The sequence below is a fragment of the Pistacia vera genome, unplaced genomic scaffold (assembly GCF_008641045.1).
Source record: "Pistacia vera cultivar Batoury unplaced genomic scaffold, PisVer_v2 Contig423, whole genome shotgun sequence".
NCBI lineage: Eukaryota > Viridiplantae > Streptophyta > Magnoliopsida > Sapindales > Anacardiaceae > Pistacia > Pistacia vera.
The window spans coordinates 1,258,698-1,275,783 of NW_022196250.1; the positions used below are offsets into that span (position 1 = coordinate 1,258,698).

Consider the following 17,086-nt stretch of genomic DNA (forward strand, 5'->3'; position numbering starts at 1 on the left):
AAAAAAAAAAAATTCATACTCTTAAAGATTTATTTATTTTTCGTTTTACCAAAATGAAGAAATATTGAAATTCAAAATATTTATCTAATAAATCTTTAGGGGTAATATGGTCTTTTCAAAAGGTAACTCCAGTCAATCCTCCATAAGGACTAAAACCAACAGGAAGGCATCTCCATTGTAGTTTTAATTTAAAGTTGGTGGGGGGTCAAGTGTTTATTTTCTGTGTTTCAAAGAGTGTTTATGTCAATTACTATAACACAAAAGACTGCCAAGTAACTAGCTAGAAACAAAAAGAGCTGTAGTTCAAAGTAAAGAGAGATCCAATACAAGATGATAATAAAGATTAATGAATAAGAAGATAAGTCTGTACCTGAAACTTGTGAAGCAAATGGAGCAGCCGGTTGATTTGTGAATTAACAAATGGTTGTCGATAGAGTGAATGTTTGGAGGATTTAAGTGTGAATGAGATGATATTAGAGAATAGATCTTTCATTATATTACATTATCCCAAGCTTAAAGATGAAAGTAAAGAATCCATTATAGACATGCATCACATATATTATATAAATTAATCTCATTTTGTTTCTTTTTTCTATGTTTAAAATAATTCTTTTTGTCCAAACCCAGATTATGTTTGTGGACTTCGAATGCAAAGGTATATGATTTTTGGTTCATTTTTAATTTCTTTTTCTCCTTTAATTATCCTTTGCTTAACTTAAACGCCATTCTAAAGCACTATTAAAGAAGATATTCAATCCTCCTTTAACATAAAATTATGCATTAATAATATTGTAAAAGAAAATGGACAGTGGACAGATGATAACACACCAGAGAGACAACACTGTTGTTTCATTGACTCCCTTTTGTTTTTCAAACCTTCTTTTAACTTTTTATATTCAATAATTTTTTTCTTTTTGTTGTGTACATATACAACTAATAACAAATGTTTCGTAGTTATACAACTCAATCTCTCAATTAACCATTTGACTATACATATTTCTAATTTTATACACTCTAGTTCCGAACACTATCTGAAGAAACAATACCAAACGGACCCTTTATACAAACAATTAGAAATATGCAACTTCACCATAGGGATTGTCATTCAAGCCTAACAATGAGAAATGCCATGAAACCAGATTCAGTTGAGAAATTTACAATCCCCAAGCTAAGCTTTTAGAATTCAAGAGACAGGGCAGAAAAATGCTCATAACTAGAAAGATAAGTTTAGAATCAACAAATAGACACCAAAATAATACTGATTAAAAAAAATAAAAGAAGTTAGCATGGGACATCTATTTATATTAAGAATGAAAGAATGTACTACTCTATTATTCCTATGAACAAAGCGGAAAAAAATTGTACAATCTTCTAACTTGCTAAGTGAAAAAATTTTCAGAATTGAATAACTAAGAAAATGTTCCTACGCTGCCAAACTTCACAATTTGAAATGAAAGACAATGCCCATAAATATCACCAAACTTTGTGTAAACACAAGCAGAGCAGGCATCCACTTATCATTGTTCAACCCCAAACCTTACTTTAAAATGTTGCTGATCGGGGCCAGATTACGACCACGACCACGACCACACCCATGTCCCCATCCCCTTCCACGACCACGCCCTGCAAAACCCCAAGTAAACATTTATTTGAAAGAATCAGCATCAGCAACTATGCAAGTGAATAAGCAAAGCTCAAAATAAGGGAGGTTGATGCTCTTGGCCGCCAAATGCAAAGAAACAGTTACAATTGATTAAAAAAAAAAAAAAAAAAAAACCCTTAGCAAAGCAACATTTTAAAGGCCTCATAAACATTACTGAACAATAACGCTTTTGGGACTAAGATACGACCTGAGCAAGTGGCTACTGCTACATACAAGCGCTAAATACTTGAATATTTAGTGCAAACACAAGAAGAGATTAATGAAACCTATTGCTTCTTTGCAAAAATTGTTTAAAAATCAGAGGAACTTTTTTAAATCATATTATGCATTACTTGATACATATAACCCCTCTCAGCTCATATTAGATGAACTTTAATTTACATTAAATGATCATTTCAGCTATTATATTTAGCTGTCAAATATGTACATAATAGAAGTAGAATGTCCTCCAAATAATCAGCAGAGCTTTCCAATAAAGGCAAAAGGTCATGAGATTTAAACCCCTTTTTTACCTTTTTCTTATCTGATTAAATGAGCGACAATACTCAAATTCTTGAAATCAATGTGAATGCAGCAGATTTTCTGAAATCAAATACAATAACAAGCTCAAAACATTCAATACTTCAACCCTGTTTTGCTTTTGTGACATTGATTCCAGCTTCTATTTACAAAAGAACTTGCAATATACAATTTGTAATGAACGTAAATATAAATCCATTTTGGAAGCATATAACATGATGTGATTTGAGTAACTGTCCAAAGTAGAGAGTCATACCTCTAACCCTGCCCCTTCCTCGGCCACCACGCCCCCTACCTCGTGTCCTTGTTGAACCCTCTGAGATCATACGACAAAAGAGCATATAAAATCAAATTTATTCCACGGTTTCACATGATCAGCAGGAAGAAGAGGCTGGTATCTGCATTTACAAAGATAAAGCTACTAATTACATCAAGGCTAAGTAGCAGGACAAAACATTACGGGGATTTGGCCCCATAATTAGTTTTTATACGAAAAGAAATGTACAAAGTATTCCATATACTGTCAACAAATAGGGAAAAATGAAAGTAAGCATTCATCCTCATACAAATATATTTTAAATTATTTCAGTTCCAGTCAAAAGGTGGTTTTCAGACTCATATTTCACTCACTAACTCGATGGACCATTTATTCATCACAAATATATACAGTTCCATATTCACATTTAATAATGTATATAAAAAATTCTGTATATTTTAGTTAACCCTTTTGTCCTTAAGGAAAACGAAGCAGCATACTCATTTTAACTACATCCGTTTTTAAATTCATCCAGGATGAGGTTTTTGCCTCCTGTAGATTCTCTCCATCTACTGATCAGACACTGCTGCAATAGTGTATTGGGCCGGGTTAAACGCAGATCAGCCCGAATCTCCTCTTTCAACCCGTTTGTATATATTCCCATTAGCAATTCTTCAGTCTTCACCCACATCACGCAAAGGCGCTGTATACATCTCGAACTGTTCACGAAATTCAGTCACCGTCCCTGTTTGTTTCAGAGCCACCAATGACTCATACTTCGAACCTTTATACGACAGCCGTAATCTCTCTATTAAGGCCGTTTTGAAAGCTCCCCAGTTTGGAAACGGAGCTCACGAATCCACCCACTGGTGCCAGTTAAGAGCACGCCCCACCATGCACACCGCCACCGCTTTCACCTTCTCCCCTTCAGCAATCCGATTTGTCGGCTCGAAACGCCCATCCATATGGATCCTCGCCGTTAAATAAAGGTAACTCCAGTTTCTTTATCGTCCGATCCTCCCCACTGGTCTGACTGTCCCTCGATTGCCCCTGACTACTAACTTCGTTGTTCGTCTGATTTTCAGTTGTATCACCTTTATCCCTCCCTCAATTTCCACTCTCTTCTTTTTCGTCCTTCAATCATATCCACTCCCTGAACTCCATGAATGAGATACCCCTTAATACTATCGATATCTTCCTTAACACTCCCATATCCTTCTCCAGTCCATCAATTCTTCCTTCCATTCTGGTGTTCACCATAACCCACACCGGCTCAGATACCAATTTGTTAGGAACCTAAGGGTTTTACTGGAATTGTAACGAGATAATCAAACTAAATGCAAACAATAGTGAATGAACTCTCTATATTTCTGTATTGATTTACTGATATATAAGAAGCAATACAATAGCAATACAATCGGTAAGGATCAAAACGAAAGAAAAGTTTAAGCAAAAAGATAACTCTAGCCATTCGAGGTGTTAGGAACCTCCCAGTAATACACCACTAATCATTCTTTATCCCATTACAGAAGTTCCCACAATTTATTCCTTCTAGCCCAGTTGTCCTAACAAACTGTTCCCCTTTGATGGTGCCACGTGGCTCATTCTGGTAACAACCCCCAGCTCAGCACTCGATCTAATTGTTCCTTTCTTCCTCATCACGTACACTTGTGTGACAACCTTCTTAATGCCCTCAATACCCCTCCAGAATCCAACTGGGTACTTGGTTTTCTATCAGAATAATGCGAAGGGTCTGAAGGTTGAGGCTTTGACACAGTTTATACTTGAACAGGTAAAGAAATTTCTGTTATGTATTAATGTTGTGCTGGTAGATGATTATAGTTTGTTTAATACGAATACTAATTTCCTTTTCCTTTTTCTTTTTCCAGGGGTATTTGAAAAATCTCAATCTCATGGAATGGGACAAACTTTGTACTATAAATAAGAAGATTATTTATCCTGTGTGTCCTAGACACATTGTTCCAATTGAAGAGAGACGTGTGCTTCTGATCCTTATCAATGGTCCTGCTGAACCATTTGTTCACATCATTCCTAGCCATAAGAAATATGATGGTTCTAGAGAGAAAGCTACAACATACACAAGGAGGATATGGATAGACCAAGCTGATGCCATATCCATCTTAGTAGATGAGTAAATTGGCTAAATGGATTGGGAATGTCATAGTGAAGGAAATAAGTAGAGACCCAGGTGGGAACGTCACACATCTAACATGTATTTTGCAGCTTGAAGGAATCGTCGAGACCACAAAGTTGAAGCTGACATTCGAAACTTGAAACAAATGAATTATTTAACCTCAAATTGATGGGATTTGACCCTTTAATCACGAAGAAGAAGGTACAATTAATAAACTGATAATCAGAACTTTTCATTGCGTTATTTTTGTTTTTATAAACTCTATAATCCTGCAGTATTTTTGTATTAATGTGAAGTTATTAGTTAATCTAATTATTTGTATTATTCGTCATATAATCCATAAATATACTTGTTTTAGCTAGTGTGCTAAAAATGAATTGACATATTGATTCATGTTTGTTACCATTGTGGATGCAGCTCGCAGAAGGGGAGGACTTCCTTGATGTGCTCAACCCATGGACAAAGATTGAGACTCCAGCAATTGGAGATTGTAACATGCGGAATCTAAAACATGGAGAGATTTTGCAGCTGGAGAGGAAGGACTACTATAGATGTGATGTCCCATTCACTAGACCTTCAAAGCCTGTTGTTCTGTTTGCAATCCCAGATGGGCACCAGCAAACAGTATTAAAGTAAGACCTTTCACATTTGAGGTGTTTGATACTGTAGATCCTGAAAATCCTGTTGATTTTTGTGTTCAATGAGTTATGATTTAGATGTTTGGAACTCTTTATCCCGTTTATATGTCTTGTATTTGGTTATAGGTACATTGTTGACTTAATATACTGATTTACTTTTCTCAAGACATTGTGGATTGAACTTTACATTTTCACTTTTTTTTTTTGGTCTTAATTTACAGAAATTACCTTTCTCTATTCTGGCGATGTCACTAATTTTTCAATATTACTGATAACAGTCTCTGAATCTCCTTGATCCTCCTATACTGGTTTTCAGGATTGTAAATGCTTGTATTTTTGCTACTACTGTTTTTTGTTTGGTTCCTGGGAAGGTCCAGGACGCATAAACTCTTGTAGAGACTCTCTTTTTGGGGTCTCATTCTTTCATTCTTTATACTATTTGAATTTACCCAAAAAAAAAACAGTTTTGAACTGTCAAACGTGTTTCAGATTTGGAAAATATGAATTGTATCTTAGTTTTTGAAAATGGTTTTTGGATCACAAATAGATGATCTAACTATCCCTATTTGGGTTCACCACAAATTATTGGAACCCAGTAGAAGATTTCATTTCGTTGCATGTTAAATAATGTTCTGTTGAGTCTTCCTCTTCAATGTTCCATTTATTCTCAAATTATATAGCTTCTTGTGAAGGAATTTGGTCTCAAAAGCATTTGAAATTTACTTCAATACTATCTCTCGAAGTTTGGTTGTATTAAACAATATGAATTATAAATTAGTTTATATTATAAGGGTTCTGTTCTTGCTGCCGGTAGTGGGGTAGGATCCTACCCCTTTTCTTGTGAGATACATTTCCTGCATGGACTTTAGGGTTTTCTTTTCCCTTTATCATTTTGGTATGCTTCACCCTTTTCTACTCCATAGGGTAGATACACGCCCAAGAGCCTTGTAATATGTCTACCTCAAATGTCTACTGTTCTTTCTAGTCTTTCCTATTGGTGAACCATAGCTAGAAGGAAGATTTAATCTATTGTTTATTGGGATAAGCTATGCTTCATGACTCTTTATTCCAGAAACAAATATGAATGCCCACCTATAATTCAAACCCCAAGTATTTCGTACCTGGATCTCAGATATGAATGCCCACCTATAGTTCAAACCCCAAGTATTTCGTACCTAGATCTTAATGATTCTCTAAATGAATTCTATGGTTTTGGCTTTAGTTATGGTGTGGTGAAATGATAAGTAAGACCACATTGTTGTCTTTTTCTAACACAATAACATGGTATAAGATGCTTAGATTTTGGTGCAGTGCAGGATGGAAAATTACGGGTTTTAAAGTGGCCTAGCTTGGGAATTGTTCTTAACGTGTCTGAAGGTCATACTTCTGTTAAGAAATTAATTAAAGTGTCAATGCCTTAACCTGCAAGCTCGATGAAAAGAAAATGAATTCACTGTTTTGTTATTGTTTATCGAGTTCTACTGACGACTTGGCTTGGTTCTCTTGCAGCCCTAATTGAAAATTTCTTGTCTCCTTGGGAAATCGTGGCCCTGGTAGGGCTTGAGATGTAACCTCCACATCTGTTGTAGCTTCTCTACCAAAGGAAAATGTAAGCAATGCCATATAAATATATTATGTAAACCATTTGTTTTCTTAGCTTTTGGTGGCATAGCTCAATCTTGGTCAATTTAATGAAGCTGCGTCATGTTGAGGAGATCTAATGAAATTGTTGCTAAATGTGTCGTGGTGCATATTGTTGTTCACTATTATGTTTTTTTCTTAAAAAACAACGGCCAGAAGCAGATCATATTATTAATAGTTGCTCCTATCTGAACAACAGCAAGAAGTATCATGAACTTATGTCTACTTGATCCTTACAGAATAGAGAGATTCTCTTTTAGGAAAATCTTCAAGCCTTCTCTTGTTTGGCCTTTATTTTTGTTTATTGGAGTTGATTCTCTTTTACATGGGCTCCAAATTAACTACACGCATTTTTAAATTCATACAGGATGAGTTTTGGCCTGCTATAGATTCTCTCCATCTAGTGATCAGAATTGTCTTATTTACACTGCTGCAATAGCAGGTGAATTTTCAGTATTCAGAAGCCATCCATCCTTTTTCTTGCTAAAAATGCTTTTATCCACTTTACTGTTTTATGAGCTAACCATCATTAACTTTTATATTTTACATAGACAAGGGTGGAACTGTTGTGACATGGAACACCAGCTCTTGGAAATGGATACGGTTGATGCAAGTTGCCAGGAGCCTTTTTTTTCCTTTAATGTTTCAGCCGATGGCAAGCTCCTCCCTATGCATAAACTTTTGTTAGCTTTTACTGCATGAAGACATTTTGTGTACATTAACATGAGAACTTTTATCTTCTCACCTTGTGATTGGTTGACATGTAGACAGACAACTCAAGGAGATGTTGCAATTATAAATTCAAGCAATATGCAGGTTTGGGCCTTTGTATTCATGTTGGAGTCTCTTTTAATAGCATTTAAATTGTAATATTTTGCCTTGAAAAATAAAATCGACAGGAAGAATGTGATGTTTGAATACAGGGCTTCCGTTTCTGTATCTATGGACTCAAGTGCAGGGGCAACATTGATCGAGGACAAGAAGGAAAAGCGGTATGCCCCTTCCATAAAATGTTAGTTAAGTAACTCAAATTACTTTTTTCTATTATTTTCAAGGGACCACAAGCAAGACAATTGAAGAAAACCGTTTTGATCCAAGCTATGCAAAGATCTGTTAGCTGAGAGAGGTCATAAAGCGCTGGCCAAAATGTTGTGTTGATGAATTTTGTTGGAGTACAATTGAGGTAGATTTTGATCAAAGTCTTCTATTTTGACACATTGCCACTGACTTATGCTATCATGCTGATTATGGTGACCATGCAAATGATAATGAAATTCCTATAGATTGTACAATTAGCAAATGGTTGTCAAATTACAAGTTGTATCTTTTAGTCATATATGTCCAACCATGTTGCCTAAAGGGATATTGGTGGAATAAGATACAAGGAAACTTGTGCGGATGTTTTGATTTTTCATGCAACAAAAATGAAGTGGCTAAATATGTCTACTAGTTAAAAAAGTGAAGCCAGTGTAATGCTTGATTTGAGCCACGTACTTGATGCAAGCGCAAAAAATTAGGCGGGTAAAAAGTTTATCTATGCTATATTATGAAAGTGGACTAGCGAAGCAATTGCAAGAACTGAAATCTAGCTGATATGGTTGGAGCCATGAACGATTATGGAAGATGGTAACTGAATTATGGATAGAAATGTTGACATATGGTGCAACTAATCGTGGATGGAAAAACCATGTGAAACAACTTATTAAAGGTGGAGAGTTGCTCAATCATATATGTCTTCTTATGACACATCTGGGCTTAAGTGAACAGTATCATTCATTAACATATGGTTATTTCATTAAAAAATAATTTTTATATCTTACATTTCATTCATTAACTTTCGAAATAAAGTAGCGTAATGTGACTTGATATTTTTCACTTAAACCGAGATGTGTCATAAGAAGGATACGTGAGTGATCAACTCTCCACCTTTCCTAAGTTGTTGAACGTGTTCTTTCCATTCACAATGACTTCCAACATATGCCAACATTTCCACGCAAAATTCACTTATCATCTCCCATTTTTCTTCAATATTATTCATACCATCCTCGTCGAATTCCAATACTTGCAATTGCTTAGGAAGCCTACATCCAAAAAATAGAACTTACTTTTATATCCTTTCTTATTTCTAGTGAGGAACTGGTGTTGACCTAAAGAATGCTTCAACAAGCTTTTCTTATTTTAGAGGATTTATCACTTCTATGAGATGTTCTAGAAACACTTTTTTGAAAAATCTTACAACCTCAGCTCATGTATCTTTATATCAAGTCCTTTGGGCAACATATTTGGACAAATGATTAACAGATACAACATGTAATCTGATAAGTATTTGCTAATGATCTTGCATTTGGGCAACGTTGTTCCAAGAAGAAGAAGAAGATCCCTTAGGAACAAGGTTGTTCCAAAGAAGAAGAAGAAGAATAACGAAATTGAATAAGGGTATTGATAGAGGGTCTGAGAGAGAAACAAGGTAAGGAACAATCATGGTTGTTCCTTCATAAGGAACGGCAGTTCCTTCTAAGCCGTTCATTATGAAGGAACGATCTTTTGTTTCTCATAGTGTCTTGGGTGCTTTGGGTGTGGTGGGAGCAAACATGACACTATCAATATGGTGACACGTTAGGGTTGTGAGATTAGGTTGTAAACATAGTATTTTTCATTTGTTTATGTCCTTCTCTTTTTAAACTTTTTTATATCATTATTCTAATTAAATAAAGTTAGGAAAAAAAGGGGAAAGAGAGAGCGAGGGAGGAGAAATTAGAGAAAAAAATGTGCTGCAGCGCAGGTAAAAATCTTGTCTTCTGGAAATTTTTTTTTTTTTTTTATTATTTACGTTGAATGATGTAAGATATTGCTTTGTTTTTAGTTTTGTGTTGTAAGGTTGTTGGCTTTTGTTGTTTCTTGTTGGGTTTCTGTGTCGGTTTGTTGAAGAATGGGTGAGTTTTTTTTTTTTTTTCAAAATTATGATTTTGCGTGTGAAATTGTTTTGATTATAAGCTTCAGTGACATTGGGCCACCAAAGTTTTGACCAGTCGGAGAAAAGAACTAGTGCGATGAATGAAAAGATCTCCAGAACAACAGCCCCAAATAGGAGTACACAAGTTATGCAGATGTCTATTGTTGGATAGGCATGCTTATGAATGATGATTAAGAAGAAAATTGATACAAAAATATGAGAGAAGAGGTAGATGCAACGAAGAAGGATACCGAATTTGGAATAAACTATGGTTGCCTTGGTGTAGAGCACATCATACATGAATCCAAGCTCTGTTGCCACCAATTTGAAGGCTTCTGCTGCTGACCTCATACGAATTATGTCATAGCTCTCCTTTTGTTCGTGATAACCAAGAACTAAGTCGGCAAAGAGATACCTAAATCTCTTGAACAAAAAATGAGAAGCCAAATAATCGTCTTTGGGGTTGCTGCATTCACTTTTTTCAATTCTTACTGGTACCAAATCAGTGCTTGTCCCCATTTGTGTAACACTATCCATGTCGAGTACTGTATCACGTCCAAGAATATCTGGACCAGGATCGGGAGCCGGGTACAAAGAATCTTTAAGTTTTTTGGCACTTGAAAGCTTGAGCACCAAAGTCCTCTCTCCATACTTGAGAATTCCAGTGATCAACATAGGAATAGCTAAAAGTGAGAGAGGGTGTTTTCTCAAGGACCGCATAAATACATAAATTGCTGTTACAACTTGAAAAAGAAACTCAAGAAGGCGCCTTGACCACAACTCGTTGTCTTCTCTTGAGTAAGAAGTGATAGTATCTGGGCCACCAAGATGCAAGAGAAGGAATGGCGCCCAAAATGCTTCGAGTTCCATTGATTTTGAAGAATTATTACCTGTAGAATCTCCTGGGCTTCGAGCAATGTTGCCTAGAGCAAAAGTTGCCACCGGATCCGCCGTCATGTATGTTGACCAAATAAGGACCGTTATCCAAGTTCTCGCAATGTATTTTCGTTTAGAACCAAATATGATGAGCAATATTTGTAAAAAAAAGCTCAGCAAAACCAGCCCTCTAACTTCATCAATTCCGCTCGAAATAAAATTTCCTAAAACTGGAGGTTTCATGGCTAGCTCTCTATCTGAGAAAACAAAAATCGATATGCTTACTAAGTACGGACGTGAGAATGCAGAAGTTATGGTATGAACAAGATGGATACTCTATTCAGAGGAAAAAAATACTAACATTTTACATATCAAATGATTTACCATTTTCGTAATAGTATTCATTATGTCATCTATTTGATCAATTCTTGTGTATTTAAGAATTGAAGTGAAAGTTAACCCTTACATGCAAAAAAGATGTGTGTGTGTATATATATATATAGGAAAATCAACAACAAAAGGAATAGGAAAAGTTGCACCTGAAAACTTATCAACCAAATGAAGGTAGATTGATCTGAAGTGCAGCCAGCAATTTTGCCAGCCAAATCAACAAATCGATGTAATTTGAATTGTATAAATCAGAGTTTGGAGGGTTAGAAAAGTTAACAGGGAAATACAGCGAGAATTTAATGTAACATTAGTGGAGTGTGAATAATGAGATCATCTCTAATTATTATTTCTCTTCTTTCAATATGACATTTTACTGATATAACTTTAAGAAAAAATAATCAAGTAAAATGAATAATTTTTAATTCACATTATTTAAGAACCTTTTTTAACTTGGTTTAAAAAACTTGTCAAAATAGCTATGAAAATATTCCTAAGGAAAACAATCTGCCTCAAAACAATAGCTACGAAACTTCACAACTTGAAACGGCAGACATTCGCATTTATTTTATCTCATAAAACATTTTCATAATTTACCATATAATTCTCTTTCCTAAAAATAAATTAATCAATTTTCTCCAGTTTGAGACTTTAAATACATGTAAACCTATGATGGAAAACATGAATAAGCAACTCTCTACCTTTCATAAGATGTTATAAACCGGCGTCAGAAATTTATATTATTATATAAAGTCTCGTTTTTTGCAAAAAAAAAAAATAAAACAAAAACAAAACCTGATTTGTTACGTGATAATCATTAATCAATGTTAAACTAAAAAAATAACACCAGAGACTACAAAACAATGTTAATAAAATCATATAACATGAACTGAGCATTCAGTTTGGGGTCATAAAAAATAACACTAATAATCTATCTTTTAATCTGACAATTACAACGTTTAGATGTCAGATAATAAAATATTCTAGTAATTGACCAATACCAATAGAGATTACTATAGGTAATATAGGAGGTAATTTGATTACCATTTGAAATGATACTATTTTTTTATTATCGAGATGATCTACTATTCATATCAATTTTACCCTTAATTAATAAACATTTTGGACACAAATGTCCTCATATGTCTACTAAATAACAATTAGTCCAAACGTGCGAAATGACTTTTGTAACCTCAAAATATTATTTTTTTAGATAGAAATACCTTCACTATTTACATGAATAATACCCAAAATACCCCTAGCCATCCAAAACGATTATCGACTGTCAGCCACAGCTGTAGGCAGCCATAGGAACGGCACACAACCGGCCAGATTTGGTCGACCACGCGCCGATTTGGCCAAAAGGCCGAAAATGGCCAGATGGCCATGGATTTTGCTATTTGTAAACAACCACAGATTTGACCGTTAATGGCTAAAATAGATCTGACCATTTTTAGCCAAATGCACAGCCATTAATGCCCATATATTTGGACATTAATGGCCAAAATGGATCTTACCGTTTCTGGCCTTCGATCTGGTCTAAAACAACCAGATCGGTGTACGACCGGCCAGATCTAGTTGGTCATGCGTTGTTTCAATGGATGCCAACTGTGGTGGCTGACAGTCAACAGTTGTCTTAGGTGGCTAGGTGCATTGTGTTAAATTTTAAACTAAACTTCTGTTGTTAGGGTGTTTTAGCTAAATTCTCAAATATAAGGGGTTAAAAATAATGCTCTAAATAATAATAATAGTAAAAAGGAAAAGCAATTCGGTAAAAAACCACTCCTTTAATATTTTATTCCTCCCAACCAAACATATTAATTATTTCTACTTACCAATCTAGCCAAACATATTGATATAACATTCCCTTATTAATCTTCAAGGTAATCTATCTCAGTCATAATCCTAATCAATTTTTATCAATTTTTTAAGATTTTTTTTAAAATATTTTGAAAATAAAAAATAAAAATTTCATATTTTTTTAATATTTAAATTTTCTTTAGATTTTTAAAAGTTTTCTTCAATTGATATTTTAGAAGACATTTTTTTTACAAAAAAAAAAAAAATCATACTCTTAAAGATCTTTTTTATGTTTTTTACCAAAATGAAGAAATATTGAAATTAAAAATATTTATCTAATAAATCTTCAGGGGTAATATGGTCTTTTCAAAAGGTAACTCCAGTCAATCGTCCAACTTAAGGACTAAAACTAACAGGAAGGCATCACATTTGTAGTTTTAATTTAAAGTTGATGGGGGGTCAAGTGTTTATTTCTATGTTTCAAAGGGTGTTCATGAAATTACCATAATACAAAAGACTACTAAGAGGACAAACCACAATTAGAGAGTGTGAGCCACTAAAAAGAGATTTAGTGAGATAGCCAATTTGTGACATTTGTAAGATACTCTTGTAATTTTTCTTTTTCTTTATAGTAAAATTCTGCAGCTATAAAGTGGATATAACTCTCATACAAAGAGTAAATTATTATAAATCTTGTGTTTGTGTGTCTGGTTTATTTATTTCTCATTTGTTCGCTTTATTTTCGCTTTTATGAGATTTAGAATTTGCTAGCATCCGATTGAATACCCACAACAGTATCAACTCATTTCATTATTTAACTATCATTATAAAACTAAACCAAACTAGTTTCTATGGGGAAAACCAAATCTGTCGACATGAGCATGCAATGGGCCATATCTATAATATGTAGAGTCATATATTGAACCCTAGGGGATGGCTACTTTGTCTGGTGGTTTGAAAAACACTATTAATTTTTTAAATTAAAAATACACTTTTTTTCTTTAAAATATATATAGTTTAGTAATGCAAAAGTTCATAGGGCCATAGGTAGTAATTAAATACATATGAAAATATTCTTGTATTAAATAAAAGCATTCTTCAAATAAATAGCGTTTATAAATAGCAAAACTCATCATCAACATACAGATTACTTCACTAAGCTCTTTAAAACATATAATTTCTAAGGGAATATTCAATTGTGTCAATGTCTTAATATGCAACTATCTAGAATAGCATTTCTTCATCATCAACACAAACTAACTTTCATGAAAATGGATAAGGTTCTTGGATGCATGCTGGTTAAATAAAGGTAAATCCTTTTTAATGAAACATAATGACTTGATAACATATAGTCAAATATTCCAAAAGGGTATGTTTCATTTTTCTGTGTTTATTTTAAGGGGGTCAAGTGTGTATTTTCTGTGTTTCAAAGGCTGTTTATGCAAATCACCATAACACAAAAGACTACCAATTAGTAACTAGCTAGAAACAAAAAACAGCACTAGTTCAAACTAAAGAGAGATCCAATACAAGATGATAATAAAGATTAATGAATAAGAAGATAAGTTCGCACCTGAAACTTGTGAAGCAAATGGAGCAGCCGGTTGATTTTGGGTGTCAAATTAACAACTTGTCGCAATCAATGTTTGGAGGCTCTTTTTACAAATCTGAAGTACAACGACAGGATAACAGAGAGTCATATATATAAACAGTGAAATGTGAATATGAGAAAGAATTTTTTTTTTTAAATAAAGGATAAAAAAAACTTATGAAAATGTGTTTGGTAGATATGGGCAACATGATAATTCCTTTTACAGAATTAATTAAAGACTACTACCATGAGGACTAGAAATAAAAAGACTAGTGCAAATACAAGAGATCCAATAATTCCACAATACAAGATGATAATAAAAATTAAAGAAGAGGATAAGTTGCACCTGAAACTTATGAAGCAAATGGAGCAGCTGGTTGATTTGTGAATTAACAAATGGTTGTCGATATTCGATAGAGTGAATGTTTCAAGGTCGTTTACAGGATTAAATAGATTGAAAATGTAATAACTGCGAATGAGATGATATTTGTAGTATGGATCTTTCTTGTGTTAATAACTTTATTATAAAATATCATCCCAAGCTCAAAGATGAAAGTAAAGAACCTAAGCACAATTATATTATAGACATGCATTACATATATTATATAGATTAATCTCTATTTGTCTCTTCTTTCCATATTTAGAATAGTTCTTTTTATCCAAATCCAGATTAGTTTGTGGATTTCGAATGAAAGGTACATGATTTTTGGTTTCTTTTTAATTTCTTTTTCTCCTTTAGTTATCCTTTGCGTAATTTAAACTCCATTCTAAAGCACTATTAAAGAAGATATTCAATCCTCCTTTAGAATCCTTCTTTTTGACTGAAGGTGAAGGGTGGTGTTGCAATTTGCTACGTTACATCACATTCTTCTTTTTCTTTTTCTGCAAGAGTTTCATAGACACCCTTTGGTTTTTCAAATCTTCTTCTAACTTTTTTATATTGGACAATTTTTTCTTTTTGTTGTATACATGTATAATTATATGTGGTAGAGATATTGTAAATTCAATTTTTTGACTTAAAAATTCTCACACTACCTAATAACTAATGTTTCTTATTTATACAATTCAATAAATAAAAGAATCGTTGAATTGACGTTAAGGGGAAATTTATCTTTTAACTTCGTTCTCTCAATTAACCATCAAAGTGTACGTATTTAATGAACAATTATCAATTAATCAGGGAAAAGTTGGTAAAGTATAAAAGTAAGGTGTGGGGTTGAAAAATGATAAGTGGATACCTGCTTATCTGCTTGTGTTTACATTAAGTTTGGTGATATATATTGGAATGGCTGGCCTTGAAAATCTATATACACTTGAAGCTGCACATTTTCATTCCTCATTTATAGGGTCGGTTTGATACTGTTTCTTTAATTAAAGTATATATTGATTATAGTAGATGGAATTAGAATTTATAAAAAATTCACTGTTTTCTTGGTTATGTACATATGAAAATATTTTGAAAACATTTTTTATAAAACTCTGTTATCAAAAATTCTATTTCTATAAACTCTAATTCCTAACTCTATCCGAAGAAACAATACCAAACGGACCCTTTATACAAACAATATTTTTGAAAATAAAAATTTGATATTTTTTTAATATTTAAATTTTCTTTAGATTTTTAAAAGTTTTCTTCACTGATATTTTAGAAGACATTTTTTTTACAAAAAAAAAAAAAAAAATCATACTCTTAAAGATCTTTTTTATGTTTTTTACCCAAATGAAGAAATATTGAAATTAAAAATATTTATCTAATAATCTTCAGGGTAATATGGTCTTTTCAAAAGGTAACTCCAGTCAATCGTCCAACTTAAGGACTAAACTACAGGAAGGCATCACATATTGTAGTTTTAATTTAAAGTTGATGGGGGGGGGGGGGGGGGGGGCAAGTGTTTTTCTTTCTGTGTTCAAAGGGTGTTTATGAAATTACCATAATACAAAGACTACCAAGAGGACAAACCACAATTAGAGAGTGGGACCACTAAAAGAGATTTAGTGGAAAGCCAATTTGTGACTTTGTAATACTCTTGTAATTTTCTTTTTTTTTATAGTAAAATTCTCACTGTAAAGTGGATATAGCTCTCGACAGTAAAAATAAATTAATCAATTTTCTCCAGTTTGAGACTTTAAATACATGTAAACCTATGATGGAAAACATGAATAAGCAACTCTCTACCTTTCATAAGATGTTATAAACCGGCGTCAGAAATTTATATTATTATATAAAGTCTCGTTTTTTGCAAAAAAAAAAAATAAAACAAAAACAAAACCTGATTTGTTACGTGATAATCATTAATCAATGTTAAACTAAAAAAATAACACCAGAGACTACAAAACAATGTTAATAAAATCATATAACATGAACTGAGCATTTGGTTTGGGGTCATAAAAAATAACACTAATAATCTATCTTTTAATCTGACAATTACAATGTTTGGATGTCAAATAATAAAATATTCTAGTAATTGACCAATACCAATAGGGATTATTGTAGGTAATATAGGAGGTAATTTGATTACCATCTGAAAAGATGCTATTTTTTTATTATCGGGATGATCTACTATTCATATCAATTTTATCCTTAATTAATAAACATTTTGGACACAA

At 33.3% G+C, this 17,086-nt stretch overlaps 1 protein-coding gene and 1 pseudogene across 1 annotated transcript; one reads left to right on the top strand and one right to left on the bottom strand.

The window, feature by feature from the left end:
• The first annotated feature begins 3,137 nt into the window (after positions 1 to 3,137).
• Positions 3,138 to 9,893, top strand: LOC116142972 (annotated as a pseudogene).
• On the bottom strand, positions 8,764 to 14,539 carry LOC116143020. The gene is made up of 4 exons (XM_031428437.1): positions 14,462 to 14,539; positions 9,843 to 10,958; positions 9,112 to 9,139; positions 8,764 to 8,953 (listed from the first exon to the last, which is right to left on the bottom strand). Exons 2-4 carry the CDS (start codon positions 10,942 to 10,944, stop codon positions 8,764 to 8,766), a joined length of 1,320 nt encoding a protein of 439 aa, XP_031284297.1. The 5' UTR covers positions 10,945 to 10,958; positions 14,462 to 14,539.
• Between the last annotated feature and the right edge of the window lie 2,547 nt (positions 14,540 to 17,086).